Consider the following 16460-nt stretch of genomic DNA (forward strand, 5'->3'; position numbering starts at 1 on the left):
GCGGTTTTGGCGGAAAACCGCCGGAACCGGCGGAACCGCCGGTTTCCGAAATAAAACCGCCGTTCGGTCAACGAACCGTCTGCAAAAGCTGCTCCATTGTCGCCTCGTGCTCCGCGCCGCCTCGAAAGTCACTAAACCGGCGGTTAACCGCCGGTTTTTCCGGTTAACCGCCGGTTAACCGCCGAAAAACCGGCGGTTTCGACCGTTTTTGAAGATCACCACCGGCCCCCATCCCCCTGCCTCGATTTAAGCGCCGGAACCGGCGGTTCCACGGTTAACCGCCGGTTCCGAACCGTCCCGAACCGCCGGTTCGGTGACGGTTCCGGTTCGAAATATCTTGAACCTGAACCGGACCGCGAACCGAATTGCGCCGGTTCCGGTTCGGGAATATTGCGCCGGTTCCGGTTCCGGTTCCGGAACCGCCGGTTCCGGTTCGGCGGTTAACCGCCGGAACCGGAACCGGTGGGCATGTCTAACAACACCCTATCATAGTTCATACTTTACTAGAATGAGTCACATAATTATTGTCCATGCGGCACAAAGTAGATTACAGACACTAGGGGCGTCAATTCTAGATTTGTAACTCTTAAAAGCTCCCAAGACTCCTAATGTTCTCGCTTTCAATTAACAGTGTCGTTTTAAGGGGATTTAAGGCAAATCTTTCTTAGTAAGTTTCATTGAAGAAAATACTCTCTCGACAGAAGCTGTTGCAACCGGGAGGATCAGTGTCAACTCAATCAAACAGTACACCAAGAGGAAAGCTTTATCTCTTGCGGTACAAACCAAAATCTTTGCTAAATTTCCCAAATCTTCAATGCTTGAGATCTCAACTTTATCAACTAAATCATTGATAGTATAAGTTTTAAGTTGATATGGAAGAGACATACATTCTATAGACGAAAAGTCATCCAGATGAAGTTCTGCAAGACGAACCAACTTGTCAACATTAAAGCTAGCAAATGAGTTTTTTGGACTAAGGCAATTCATGCAAGTAAGCAATTCCGTATTCACTTCTGGGAAACGATTCTCCATCTCTTGAGTAAGTAAATCAAGAACCTAACAATATAAAAATGCGAGTTAAGTATTTAATAGATAATTAATTGTAATCATAATTGAGAAATAAAATGTGAATCTTACTTGACAGTAAATCCCACTTTGTAATGATGATATTTAGTAACACGCCCATCCCACTTCATACGCACACGATGATTGATGGTATCATTCATACTAATGACGTCAACGGAATTAGCCACACAAAATTCTTCGACTTTTCCCAAGAATTCGTTCCACCCATTCTCTCTCAAATCTGGCAAAGTCATTTTGGTTGTATCAATCAAAGATGTAGCTTGAACGATATTTTGATCCCCAAGTTGTAGAATTATTGACAAATCATTCGTTGTCCCAAGCAACTCTATCATCAAGGTTAAAATAAAAACAAAGTCATTGCTCACCATCCTCAAGTCCAATATTTTTGATATACCTCTATTATCAGGATTACAACCATCTTCAAACACATGTTCAAGCACTTCTATTATCGACAACCATATTCTTTTTAAATGAAGCAAAGTAGTAAAGTGTGACCCCTACCAAGTGTCGCCTGGTCGCTTTAAACTCATCTCTTGATTTAAACCTCTTCCACTTTTGATTTCTCCACTTTCTAGACCATCGACAAGTTTTTCATGCTCAATCTGCCGTAGTTTGTCCTTTCTTTACAAGATGAAGCACATGTGTTGACAATCATAGTGGAAATGGTAAAAAATCACTTACAACACCATGTGCTTTTGTAACATTTACCACAACTAATTGGAGCTGATGGGCAAAACAATGAACGTACTTGGCAGATGGATTTTCATTCAATATAAGTGATTTCAAACCATTGTACTCACCCTGCATAATTGATGCACCATCATTGCAAATACAAAGTCAATCCCTTCTTTCAAAGATTTTTCCATGGTATCGGTGACATGAACCGAAGCAAAAAATCTTTCTACAATCTCTCCATCATTGTTAACATACCTTAGAACCAAAGCCATTTGTTCTTTTATCGATGCATCGCGCGCTTCATCAACCAAAAGAGAGAAATTGCGATTTTTAATATCCTCCAAAATAACTTTTGTAGTTTCAACAACACAACAAATTGTTAATTCCTTTTTAACTGAAGGACTAACCATCTGATTAGAGAGAGGAGTATTCTCCAATGTCACCGCTGCTACCTCAAGTTTTTTCTCACGCAACCAATCAAGTATCTCTAGAAAGTTTCCCCTATTTTCAGACTCCAATGATTCATCATTTTCCCGAAAAGCCAACCCTTGTTTCAACAATAATCGAGTCACATTTACAGAAGCAGTCAAACGAATACGATAGTTAACTTCGTCTTCCTTATCAAATTTCATCAAATTATATTCAACACTTTGTCTTTAATTTTTAAATCCTTCAAAAAAGTATTCTTGCCTGATCATGTGTGCTATTAACTGAACCCTCATGTTCTCGAAAAATAGCAAGAGTGTTTTTCCAAATTTTACACCTTGTGCTCACAAATGCATCATCACCAAACCGATTGTCATTAATAAGCCTAAAAAATAACACCAAAAATAAAATGTTGCATCTTTCTCCACACTATACTCTAACCAAGCATGTTAAAAAGGTAACCAAGTTCGTAATTGCATGCGATTATCGCAAACTGATCAAGAGAGGTCGACCCATTGAACCAGCAGACTCACTTCAACCTGACATTCAAGGAATCACAGACTGATCAAGCGGTGGAAGTCTAACTGATCAGGACGACTCCAACAAGTCTATCTACGTGTCACCGGGCGTACGAATTGAGAACGAGGAACCTTCAAAACCTTAACCCACAATACTATTAACTAGTAAAGGGAAGTAAGGCTCGAATCCCACAGAGATGAAGGTGTTTCAACAAGTGTGGCGGACATTTCGGAATGGTTGCTGCCACGCATACAGAGTGGGTTAAGATTTATCCTACTTGACTGAGCGGACAAAAGAAACTTATCTAAATGATCAACCAGATTAACGAAACTGAAACTTCGCTGCTAGACTCCTAACTGATCAACATGGTAATCAAACAGACATCACACGGCGAGACAGAAAAGTAACTGGGTCTTAAATCTACGCTAACAACTTCAAATACGTGTGAAACAATCATGCTGATACTTCCCCAAAATAGCTAAACAAGAGGCAAAAGCAAGGTGATGACCAAATCCCTTAACTAACAATTTCCGCAAAAGCTGCCGAAAAGCAAAAGGTGGTGCAAAAGCTGCAAATCTAGACCCTAAAAACTAAATACTTCATCTTCTTCGTGTGATCGACGAGAAACAAAATATAAACAAAATTCCAGCCATCATTAAAACAGAGCACGTTCCAGATAACACATAAACAAGAAAATTCAAACTTAAAACTACAGATCTAATCTAACTGATCAAGCAGAAATTTCATAAAGACAGATTCAACCCATAACCATGCAGATTCAAGACAAGGACTCCAGATCTACTCAATCTAACGCGGATCTACCAAATTCAAACACAATCAAGCTCAAATATATGAAATGGTACGTAGACAAACTAGATCTCGACCTCCTGAAACTACCAGTTGCGAAAAGCATCCAACAAGATGTAAACGAGCTACACAAAGCGAAACACAAAAAAACATCCATGATTTAAAACTCAAACAGCTTCCAGAAAAATCCAAAGGCGACATTAAATTTCAGTAATAGCAATCACAAGACGGAACTATGAACTATCCGAAATGTTAACAATTGTTTCAAAACACGAAATTAAAACTAGGTAGGAATCAGGATTGTTTCTTCGCCTTTGTAGGACGGTGGGACACAGGTAAAACGATTGAAATAACACCACCACAGCCAGAGAAACTAACTAAGAAATTGGAGAGAAAATGTGAGCTCGGGAGACTTGAGTTGAAAAAGAGAGCTGCATTACTCCTCTATTCCCCTCTGTTATATAGGGAGGCTTGAGGCTCTAATCCCTAGGACAACCTATCTTGGAAATGTCGGTTATGCCCTTGCAAAAGGATCCTTAGAATGTGCTCCTTTGCCTCCTCCTTTGCCTCCTGCTGCTTCTTTCTTGATTTTCCTTGATCAGTTCGACATCATGTTGCAATTCACTCCATTTCTCGTTGATTTTGCGTCTGCCTGGTCACTCCATATGGTATTCTGGACCTGGAAGGTTTCCTACACACCTGAACTCAAAATTACACATTAGTTCCCAGAAAGTATAGAAATTCACCCCAGAACCGATGCATGAAATGAGCCTTATCACATATCTTTCAAACAGTGGCGGAGCCAGAAATTTACAGTGGGGGGCCCAAACTACCGTTAAAATTTGTTGATTGTGTTCAATGCTAATGACACGGAAATAGCTCGGATGCGAGCAATATAAAAAGCCACAGAAATAGATGATGAAAAAACTAATTAGTAAATAGATTTTTAAATACTAGAATGCTCCAAGCAAAATTCGAACCCAGAACCTATCAAATAAAAGGCCAGAACCCAAACCAACTGAACTAGCATGTAATATGTTGAACAAACATTGCATACATATATTATAAGTATATGGTAATTATCAAACTGGCTGAGGGGCCCAAGGGCCCTCTGGCCCCACTGTGGCTCCGCCCCTGCTTTCAAACCATATACATTGGAAACTTCTTTTCTCCTTTCCAAATGAGCTTTTCTTAAACACATGACTTTTTGGTTGGAAAGGTCCCTTCGAGATGTATTCTCTTCGAATGCAATCCCTATCTTGGACTTCATACTCAACAATAGATCTCCGTCTTCCCGGGTCACAATCTATGTTTTTCGCAATAGATTCAACACTTGCAACATTAATTCTTTCTTGGTTCATGATCGGATTCGGAATTGAAACACTACTATCATTTGAAGCACTTGTAGTAGTTGAATCATTCCTTGGTATTTTGGAAAAATACTGATGCATAACTACAATCAATAACAATAAAATTTCTTAGTGTTAGATGATATATATTCATATAATAATAACTTTACAAACATACTATTTGGACAATATAAATAATTTTATACCAATTCTATTTTTTACCAAACTACCAAATCCAAGCCAATTAATCAATTATGAAGAATGAAAATTGAAGTATAGTGTATACAAATTAAATTAAAAAGCATTGAGGAAAATAAAAGTTATATAGTAACAAAGACGTACTACTACAAGATTTAATTATATTTTAGGCAAATAAAACATTAAACATAAGAAATTGAAATTGAGCCTTGAGATTTAAGAAATGAGATGTGTTGCACTAAGCCCTAAATTACATACCCAGTCTGATATATCACCCATTTACATCAATTCTTACCTAAATCGCAAAAGGCACGGCTGAAGAACTCCGGCAGCGGCGGGTGACAAGTTGTGTAGTTTGGCAATTCACAAATCTCCAGCCTCCAACTCCAGGCGTGAAGTCTCTTTCTATGAGGATTTGGGCTAATTGTGTAAGGGCTTAGGGTTGCCATTTTTTTTAATTACTTAGTTTATTAAGTTAAAAGGCCCAAAATAAAAAAGCAGTCCAATAATTAATTAAATAGCCCAAAATAAATAAGCCCACTTTTCTCCTTCTTCCCCAATTTTCAATTTCAGAAGTTAAAATTGAGGAGGATGATTGGAGTACAAGGGAGACGGAGTCAGGGCTCGGCTGCTCGCTCCGGGGCGGAGACGGTCGGAGCATGGCGGTATAAGGGGGGTTCGAGGTCTGGAGCCGGGTAAGCCCCCGCTGGCGCGGGGGCTTGGCACTATGTGGATCTATCGCTGCCTTGACGCGACCCTATATTTAAAATGCTTATTTGTTTATTTTGGTTTCTTGGAGGTTGGAAAATATGTTTCTTTGAGAAGTATTCCCACGAAGAAAATTGTTGCTAAAGTATTTATTCAGAGCATTGATCCAAATAAAAAAAGTTAGGGGACAAATATTAAGATTGAATTGCTGTGAAATTAATGTTAAAGTTGTGGTTGAGCCTAAGGAACAATTGATCAGGCATTGCGACAACTTTCAAGAGCTTTCCCAAATAGTTGATCATATGATTAGTTGGTCATGTCATTGCTTGGCCATGTTCCTTGGTATACTCTATCAATTATTTATTACTCCCTTCGTCCCACTTTAAGAGTCCCGGTTTACCATTTTTGGGTGTCCCACTTTAGGAGTCCCGGTTGGAATATTTCATAAATGGTATTAGGCCCCACACTCCACTAACCTTTTTCCACTCATATTTTTTTTATAAAACTAATATAAAAAAATAGTACCCACATTCCACTATCTTTTTTCACCAACTTTCCTTTACAATTCTTAAAACTCGTACCGAACTCAACTGAGACTCCTAAAGTGGGACGGGGAGAGTACTATATAAATACTAAATGTATTTTAGTTTGATTCTAAGTACATTTTCAACTTGTAGGTGGCGCGCATTGAGTAGTGACAATTTCTTGATTTACATTTGGATTCAAGGTAATCTATTGTTAATTAGTTAACTAATTATATTGATCACTTGTATTACAGATTCATGTTAAGTCTTACTTTTTATTCATAAGTTTTATTTGGGACTATAGTATTTAATATTCTTAAGCTCTTAAATGTTTAATATTAACCAGGCTTTCTGTTTAGTGTTACTTTCAATGTTCTAGAAAGTTGATCTATTTGAGGTTTTTATTCTATAGAACACATGTAACTTTTCTATTCATGGTAGTAATTTCTATTCATGGTAGTAATTTAAAATTTTTAATTTTTTTCAGGGCACGTTGCAGATGAACTTGTTCTTTCAACAAACAGAAGAAGAGGCTTACATATATAAAGAGAGAAGCAATTTACCTACAAATGTGTTAATCTCTTTATAATAGATTGTGCTTTATAGTCTGTACTAGTATGCTCACATAGATTAAGAAGAATATGAATTGACATTTCATATTGTTGGAATGCATGTTTAGAGTTTTGAAATACTTTGGATTTTTATATATTCAAATTTTATATTTTATTTAGATGATTTGTTGATAAAAGTTTGTTGGATTATTAATATTAGTTTATTATGTATTTTTATATGGGAGTAACAAAAATAATTTTATATTTAAAGAAAAATGTAAATTTTAAGCATTTAGAGGATGAAATTATATTTTTTTAATATTCGAAGGATCAATATATAAATTACGGAAATTTGTAGGTCAAAAATGTAAATTACATATGATAGGGGGGGTGTAATTAGAACTATTTATAGGTGGTATTTTGTAAATTTTCACGGGTAGTAAGTTAGTGTAATCTCAGATTACTGTCTTATGTCACTCTTAACTGACACTACTAGTGGTTTTACATTACGTGTTCAAGTGAAGTAGTAGAAGCTCTATCCTCTCACTCAACCTATTATTACATCTTCTGTTATGACACACCGGTGTAGTTATGGTGTAGTTATAGATGAAGTGTAACAAAAATATAGTTATAGATGAAATATAACAAAAATATACATATGCTGTCATTTTCAAGAGTGATGAAATGACGATTTTTTAAATAAATAGTTACAATAGCCTTCAATTTTATACATTAAATATAATAGTAGATAAATAATTTGAAATTTTAAATTTAGTACTAAAAATATGTTAAATTTCTTTAAAATCTTTTGAAATATATTTATATTTTATTTATGTATTGGGCTCTTGCTCAATTAAAATTTTAATACCACATGATTGGGCCAATTTCTTTTATTCTTTCTTGAGCCCAATTAAATCAAATTCTTGGTATTAAATACATTGATCGAAATCTAAATGGATTCTCCTTGTAGTTTCTATAAATACCTAATACTCCATTCGTCCCAAAAAAAATAAGAATATTTGGGATGACACGAGAATTAATATATAATTGATAAAGTAAGAGAGATGGGGAGAATAGTAGTTAGAATAGTGTTAGTGGATAGTGAGATCCATATTATTATTAATGTTTAATGGTGGATTCTAGTGGTATAAGTTGTAAATAAATTGATGCATATGGATAATGAGTTTGAGAGGACTTTCTATAAATAAAAATGAGATGATTTTATGGGATGGACGAATGGTGCCTACTTCTATAATAATTTCTGGGATTCTTATGTGTTTTAATTATTGAGCATTGTATTTTATTTTTATATATTGATACCCTTTAGTAATAGGTTCTCACAATTCTCCCCCCTCAAAAAAAACCATAAACAGAAAATAAATTCTTATAATTTCGCTGATGAATACTAACTAATAAAAGTGGCAAGACAACCACATACTTCGAAAATGTAATCTGAAGAATTAATTAATACTACTTTATTTAATATATGCCTTTTTTAGTTTCGATTTTGTGCTATGGATTTTGCTTTAAAACCCAATGTGCATACCAATAGAAAAAATTGTTAATTATTTTGCTAATTTAACTTTTATCTAAGAATATTAATTCTATTAATTAAAGTGCAAGTAATAACAATTATATTTTTATAATAACAATAGTATAATAAAAAAATATAATATTGATCAAAATTACACCATGTTTAATGAATTAAAATAAAAATATTTTGAAATACTAATTTGAATAAATAAAATAACTACTTTTCATTTTGGTTCATCCAAATTAAAAAATTTTATTTTAGGAAATTGTTTTCTAGGTGAGACCATTATATATATATTATCACTTTTTTTCCTTTTATCTTGTTTTTATTTTTCTACTTATCCACTAAAACTTGTTACCATTATATATTATCACTATTTGTATGAATCAATTACGCATAAAAAAGAATCACTATTTGTATGAATCAATTACTCAGAGCCTGGGCTCTCTTTGATGCCTCTCGATTGGTGTTTTGGTGTTTTGGGAGAAAATTTGTTTGTGATATGGTGCATCTGATTTAAGTAGTGTGGTTGAGTAACTTGGATATGACGAAAGGATATGATGTGGACTTCATTTTGGTGTTGCTTCATACCGTTTCCACAAATACAAAGGCTTATCCTTCTCCTTGCATCTATGTTTATATTGAGAGTTGGTGTTGATCTGTAGAGCTTCTTTGTTAGCCTATGAGCAATGGTGGTTCCTGCCCTCGTCCTTTGTTTATTTGTTATTGATGAGTAATGGATCGGAGGGGAGGAAATTGTTGGTTAAAATAATGTTGTGCTTAGTTTGAGACTGAGAGTTGTGGGTACTGTCGGCTGGAGCCAATGTGGACTTGTGAACTTCTAGGTGATGTTGCCCCTGGAGATCCAAGTGTGGAACCTTTGAGCATACCATGTCTTTGAAAATTCTGTGCAGCAGGAGACTAGTTGCTTGAGCTAGATTGCAGTCTAATAGATGATTGGGGGATTAGAAGTTGTTGTATGGTTTGTGTGGTGATCTTTGATGTACTCGATGCTAGTGAATGTTTTGAGGCATTAAGGTTTTACCATAATTCCAGCTGCAATGTGATGGTTTTTCGGCATTCGGTGGAGTGGAGATTTTTATGTTGCATCTGTAGTTGTTACAGCAACTCCAATTCCAGCAAAGTGATGGTTTGCAATTGATCAAGTTGGATCTTTCCTTTAACATGGAGTTCAAATAAATCTTAGTTGCTTGTAGTTCTCTTCTTAGTTTGATGCTTCTTTCCAAGATGGTAGCATTTGTTTATGCTTCCATCTTGAGGGAGGGTGTTGAAATTAAAAATAAATTGTAATTAGTTGTTATTGTTTTTCTTTTATTAGTTAGTGTTAGCTTTCTCCAAGCCTATATATTAGGCCTTTATTGTATTTTGCAGTGTAACTTTGATAAAAAATGTAGTCCATTAATGAATTTTTCGCCTTCTTTCCTGCTCAACAATTTTCCCCAATTTTACAATTTCTTCATCCTCCATTGATGGGGTTCATCCAATTTCTTCTATATTTTCAACAATTGATACTCCTTTAGTAATAGGTTCTCACAATTCTCCCCCTAAAAAAAACCATAAACTAAAACAAAATTTCTTATAATTTCGCTGATGAATACTAACTAATAAAAGTGGCAAGACAACCACATACTTCGAAAATGTGATTACATTAATCTGAAGAATTAATTAATACTACTATATTTAAAATGTGCCTTTTTAGTTTCTATTTTGTGCTATGGATTTTGCTTTAAAAACCAATGTGCATACCAATAGAAAAAATTGTTAATTATTTTAATAATTTAATTTTTATTTAAGAATATTAATTCTATTAATTAAAATGAAAGTAATAACAATTACAGTATATTTTTAGAATAACAATAGTATAATAAAATAAAATAAAGTATTGATCAAAATTACACCATGTTTAATGAATTAAAATAAAAATATTTTGAAATACTAATTTGAATAAATAAAATAACTAAATATAAACTAATATTCATTTTGGTTCAACCAAATTTAAAAATTTTATTTTACAATTTTTTTCTCTTCTATGAGGTGAGACCATTATATATATACTATCACTTTTTTTTTCCTTTTATCTTGTTTTTATTTTCCTACTTATCCACTAAAACTCGTGACCATTACATATTATCACTATTTGTATGAATCAATTACGCATAAAAAGAATCACTATTTGTATGAATCAATTACGCATAAAAAAGAATCGGCATTTATGTAGTACTCCCTCCGTCCCATTAAATATGCAACATTTGTTTTTCGACACAGAATTTTATGTAGTGTTGTTTTGTGAGTTAATGAAGAGAGAGTAAAGTAAGAGAGAAGAAAAAGTAGAGAGAGTATTGTTTCCATTTTTAGAAACGTTTCATTTTTAATGGGACAGACCAAAAAGGAAAACGTTTCATTTCTAATGGGATAGAGGGAGTAGTATTTATTTTATAAAAAAAAATACATAATTTATATTACATACATGATTTTTTTTTCAATATGTCCAGTCACACATTGTTGAAAAAATATGATGGCAAGCTAATCAAAATATCCAATGCTCAATCTCCCCGTCCCTATCCCTATGATCTTTTCCAATATCGTTGAAAGGCGCGCCAAAATTAATAAACAAGAGCCTGATCCACGCATCCAATTACAATCCTCCACGTGTGTAACCCCAAAACAAACAACCACCTCACCTTACCTTACCTTACCTTCGGTATTAACTCTCTCAAAATCCTTGATCTGATCGAATCCCACACGCACCGCTACTGTCCTCTTTCAAATGGAGTCACGCCAACCAAATTCCACCGACGAAATTGACCACGATCAGGCCTCCTCCGCTCGCCGGATCCAGCGCCTCTCCTCGCACCTCTATCCGCAGCCGCTTGATGGAGCTGGCGCGGAGATGGCCGTGGCGCTGATGGCGTGTGCAGGGAGAGCTAAATTGGATGTGGATACGGAGCTGCTGTCCAAGTACATGCGGGGGAGATACAGAGACGTGCAGCAGGGGGTGTACGATTACTTCAATTCGCGGCCTGAGCTGCAGACGCCGATTGAGATTTCCAAGGACGAGCATCGGGAGCTCTGCATGCGCCAGCTCATGGGGCTGGTGAGGGAGGCCGGGATCAGGCCGTTTAGGTATGTCGTTCAGGATCCGGCTAAGTACTTTGCGATTCTGGAGGCCGTGGGGAGCGTCGATATGTCGTTGGGAATTAAGATGGGAGTGCAATTTAGGTAAGTTTTTATTTTTATTTGTTTTTTGTATTGATTTGGAAATTGCTTGTAATTTGGTTTAGTTGCTGAATTCAGTTGCTTGAACTTGGTGCTGTTATTGAATTTGGTTTGCCTAAAAAGTGAACATTTTTATTTGGACTAATCTAATCGGACTAATTTAGACTTTGGGATTTAATTCGATGGATTTGCCATGATATATACATGTATGTGTAAAATTCATTCTGTAGTAACATAGCGGTGTTATTATGTCTACTTTTGAGCTGCACTTGCCACTTATAGCTTTCTATATCCATTTTCTGATGGCTATTGAGGTTGTGCTGATGTAGAAATACCTTTTGCGTATGTAGTTTAAGTTTTTATTTGTCATTGCGTGCAGCCTTTGGGGAGGCTCGGTGCTCAACTTGGGTACCAAAAAGCACAGAGATAAGTACTTTGAAGGCATAGACAATGTAGAGTATCCAGGGTGCTTTGCAATGACAGAACTTCATCATGGTAGGTTCCTTCGTCATCAACGATGGCTCTTAAACTATTCTGCCTAGCTACAATCAGACACTAGTTATATTATATGGGGGGTTTTCTACCTTTCTGTTTGAAGATTGTTAGTTACTGCTCTCAATTATAAGAGTATATAGATTTGCCGATTATTCATCAGATGTTCATGGTTATCAGCTTGTCATGTTCTGGAAGAATTAAGATGGCATAAGGACTATTAATGGTTCTATTAATAACAGTAGCCTAATTATTTTCATGTTACAAGTCTGTCTGCCTTTCAGGATTTTCACTATTATTTGTCTACTCCTTGTTTACTCTTCTCCAATGTGGAATGTTTTCTACAGGTTCAAATGTTCAAGGTATACAGACTGTTGCTACTTTTGATCCTATGAAGGATGAATTTGTCATTGACACACCAAATGATGGGGCCATTAAATGGTGGATTGGCAATGCTGCAGTTCATGGAAAATTTGCAACAGTTTTTGCGAAGCTGATGTTACCTACTCATGATACGAAAGGTGTTTCTGATATGGGCGTTCATGCATTTATTGTTCCAATTAGGGATATGAAGACCAACAAGCCACTACCTGGGGTTCAAATACATGATTGTGGCCATAAAGTTGGACTAAACGGAGTAGATAATGGAGCATTGAGGTTCCGATCAGTAAGAATTCCACGAGATAATCTGCTTAATCGGTTTGGAGATGTTGCAAGAGATGGGAAGTACACAAGCCCCTTACCTTCTATTAACAAAAGATTTGCAGCCACACTAGGAGAGCTTGTAGGAGGAAGGGTGGGTCTTGCCTATTCTTCCGTTGGTGTCCTGAAGATTGCTGTCATAATAGCTGTCAGATATTCTCTTTTGCGGCAGCAATTTGGCCCTCCAAAGCAACCTGAGATCAGTATACTAGATTACCAGTCTCAGCAGCATAAGCTGATGCCGATGTTGGCTTCAACTTACGCATTCCATTTCGCAACATCGCATTTGGTGGACACGTATGGTGAGATGAAGAAGACTCATGATGAAGAGTTAGTGGGAGATGTTCATGCTCTTTCAGCTGGGCTCAAGGCATATGTGACATCTTACACTGCCAAATCATTGAGCACCTGCAGAGAAGCTTGTGGTGGTCATGGATATGCGGCAGTGAACAGATTTGGCAGCTTGAGGAACGATCATGACATATTTCAGACATTTGAAGGGGACAACACTGTCCTCCTGCAGCAGGTTTTTTATATAACAAGCAATCCAGTTGTTCCTTGCTTGCTATTTTTCTCAGCTTGGTAGTTATCCGTCTTTTTTTATTCCTAAGGACTCTGTTACTGAACTTAATGATTCTTCAACTAATAACAATAATACCAATAAGAACAACGATGACAACTTAAGGCTCACCTATATGGATGAAGTGAAATAATTCCTGGGAGCAGTGGAGTGTATTCCTTTTTTTTGTTTGGGAGATTGGAAAAGTGTAACAAATACAATCCACTTTAGCAATAGGCAAGTAAGTTATACATCGACTTATACGTTGTTGGTAGTTCTGGTTTGACATTGCCATGGCCCATGAGTAGTTCCTGCATCCGATCTGTTTAGGAATTTGTAAAATAAATGATTGAAGATTTTGGCTGGTAACTTATCTTCTGTCAGTTTCTATGTTATGCCTAAAAGTCAATTATGCTCCTATGCAGGTTGCAGGCTACCTCTTGAAGCAGTATAAGGAGAAGTTTCATGGCGGGACATTTTCTGTCACATGGAACTACCTGAGGGAATCCATGAACTTCTATCTGTCACAACCCAACCCAGTTACAGCTAGATGGGAAGGTCAAGACCATCTTAGAGATCCCAAGTTTCAGTTGGACGCCTTCAGGGTAAATATTTTTGTGACGGTATCATCTGAAAGCATTTATATATTTTTTTAATTGATAACTCACTTTTTTGCAGTACCGTACTTCCCGGTTACTTCAAAGCGTAGCAGTTCGTCTCCAGAAGCACTCAAAAACACTTGGGAGCTTTGGCGCTTGGAATAGATGTTTAAATCACCTTTTGACACTCGCAGAGTCTCATATAGAAACTGTCATCCTTGCGAAATTCATCGATGCTGTGCGGAGGTATTTCATTTATTTTTGGTTGTAGCTGTCTCTTCTTTCCTGACTGGAATTATTAGCTCACAATATTATACTATCTTCTAATCCAGCTGCCCTGATGAAAAATCTCGGGCTGCTCTGAAACTTCTATGTGATTTATATGCAATGGATCGGATTTGGAACGATATTGGGACTTACCGCAATGTGGACTATGTTGCTCCTAACAAAGCTAAGGTTGGATGATCACTGCTCCCCTTCTATGGAGTTATAATTGGATAACAAATTTGTGTTACAAAAATTTTTTGTTGGTGCAGGCGATACATAAGTTGACAGAATACTTGTGCTTCCAAGTGAAGAATGTAGCAAAGGAAATGGTGGATGCGTTTGATCTTCCAGATTATGTGACAAGGGCTCCTATAGGTATGCAGGCTGCTGAAGATGCTTACACAGTCTACACACAATACGCCGGTTTCTAAAACCCTCCATTCTCTCACTTATTATTAATCCAAAAAGGTGACCATTCTTCGCTAGATATGGAAACAAAAATAAAGTCTTTTTACATAAACAAAGATGAAAAATAATATTTTTACGGTATGGGAGGGAAATGGGATGTGATGAATGTTTGAAAAACAATATTTTTATAATATCTTATGCAAATTTCACTTAAAACAATTGGTTCTTATATTGTTGTGTTGTTTCCTTCCGATACTTTATTTTTCATACAATTACTCCCTCCAATCTACATCTTTTAACATGAAATCTTTGGTTTTGAGGTTTAATATGGTGTTTTTTAGTGTGTTGAGCATAAAAAACAACTAAGAATAAATGGAATGTTTTAATTTTTAGAGTGTTAGTCTAGTTGTTTTGATACCTATTACTCCACTCGTTTCTTGTTAATAGAGGTGTTTCATTTTCTACACTTGTTTTGAAAAAATAACAATAAATAGTTAAAGTGGATTAAAATCAAATTAAGAGAGGGAATAATATAGTCTTTTCTATATTATTCTCTGGTTTAATTTGGTTTGACTTTTCTCTATATTATTCTTTCTCTTATAGTGGTTTTTATCCACATTAACTATTTATCAATCCTTAAGTTTCATTCAAGATGTTCACTATTTCGTTTAGGGTTTGTCCTACTCAAGATGTCCGCTTTTTATATTTCGAAATAAATTCCTCTCTCCGTTGTCTTCATTAAAATATTCAATTATATTTTACTCTCTACTTATTCCACCTAACAACTCTTCCAAGTCACGTGCCACTTAAGAATGTGGACATCTTGAGTGGGATGGAGGGAGCATTATTTTTTTAAACGAGTCCAGAAAATGAAACACTTCTATTAACATAGAACAGACGCAATATGTTCCATAATTAGTTGATTTGACATTAATTATATTTTCTTGTAGAATAAAAATATTATTCCCTCTGTCCTATAAAAGATGTTACACTTGTGGGATGATATGAGATTTTAAGAGATTTTGTTTTGTGTTTTAAGTTGAGGGGAGAAATATATTTTTTATATTAATACGAGAGGAGAAATTTTTTTTTCAAATGAAAAGTGACATTTTTAGTGGGAACGAATTAAAAAGAAAAAAAGACGTCTTTTATGGCGTGGGACAAAGTGAGTAAATGGTAAAGATTTGTCGATTATCTGATTTGTTTTCTTATTACTTGTTTTACCTTTTTAACTTCGAAAATCAGATTTTACGTTGCATATATAAATGATCTGTCGTTATTAACATATTTTGAGCTTAATTATCGGTAAAAATGTGAGGGATGACTCCCTTTTTTCTCGTCTCCTTAAATATAGTGCTCAAAGTTTGATTTGTTGACTTATCAAACGGTTCACCAACCATGTTTGTGGCATTTTTACCTATAATCTTTATCTTCGTTCATAGAGTTGCTCTTTAGATTATAGTGGCTCATATTATAAGTTATCTATAATTAACTAATGAGGTGTTGGTTTCCACCCAATCTCAATCATTGAGTGATTATTGAGCGTTAGATTGTATGGACTTGTCTCTACGTTTTCTACGATTTTTCAAAGGTCCTATTCAATGATGCGAGTTGTGATGTAGTCATGGTGAAGGATGAAATCCACTTTGTCGAAAGTTACTCTGAGTTGTTTTAGTAGTTACTTCCTCCGTCCGCAATAGGAGTCTCATTTCTTCCGTCATGAGTTTTAAGAAAAATTGATGGAAAAAGTTTATAGATTATGGGTTCCACTTGTATATATTAGTTTTAAATAATACGTGAGTGCATTGAGTTAGTGGAA

The 16460-nt window shown here is 35.7% G+C and overlaps 2 protein-coding genes across 2 annotated transcripts; one reads left to right on the forward strand and one right to left on the reverse strand.

Moving 5' to 3' along the window:
* Positions 1–648: 648 nt before the first annotated feature.
* Positions 649–2393, reverse strand: LOC121760631. Its single transcript, XM_042156272.1, has 3 exons — positions 2169–2393; positions 1768–1887; positions 649–1056 (listed from the first exon to the last, which is right to left on the reverse strand). The coding sequence occupies exons 1-3, from the start codon at positions 2391–2393 to the stop codon at positions 649–651; spliced, it is 753 nt and encodes a 250-aa protein (XP_042012206.1).
* An 8699-nt stretch (positions 2394–11092) lies between these two features.
* LOC121759975 (acyl-coenzyme A oxidase 2, peroxisomal-like) lies at positions 11093–14860 on the forward strand. The gene is made up of 7 exons (XM_042155565.1): positions 11093–11617; positions 11994–12109; positions 12454–13334; positions 13793–13972; positions 14046–14212; positions 14299–14422; positions 14503–14860. Exons 1-7 carry the CDS (start codon positions 11166–11168, stop codon positions 14662–14664), a joined length of 2082 nt encoding a protein of 693 aa, XP_042011499.1. The 5' UTR covers positions 11093–11165; the 3' UTR covers positions 14665–14860.
* The last annotated feature ends 1600 nt before the right edge of the window (positions 14861–16460 follow it).

This window comes from Salvia splendens, chromosome 13 (genome assembly GCF_004379255.2).
Source record: "Salvia splendens isolate huo1 chromosome 13, SspV2, whole genome shotgun sequence".
NCBI classification, from domain to species: Eukaryota; Viridiplantae; Streptophyta; class Magnoliopsida; order Lamiales; family Lamiaceae; genus Salvia; species Salvia splendens.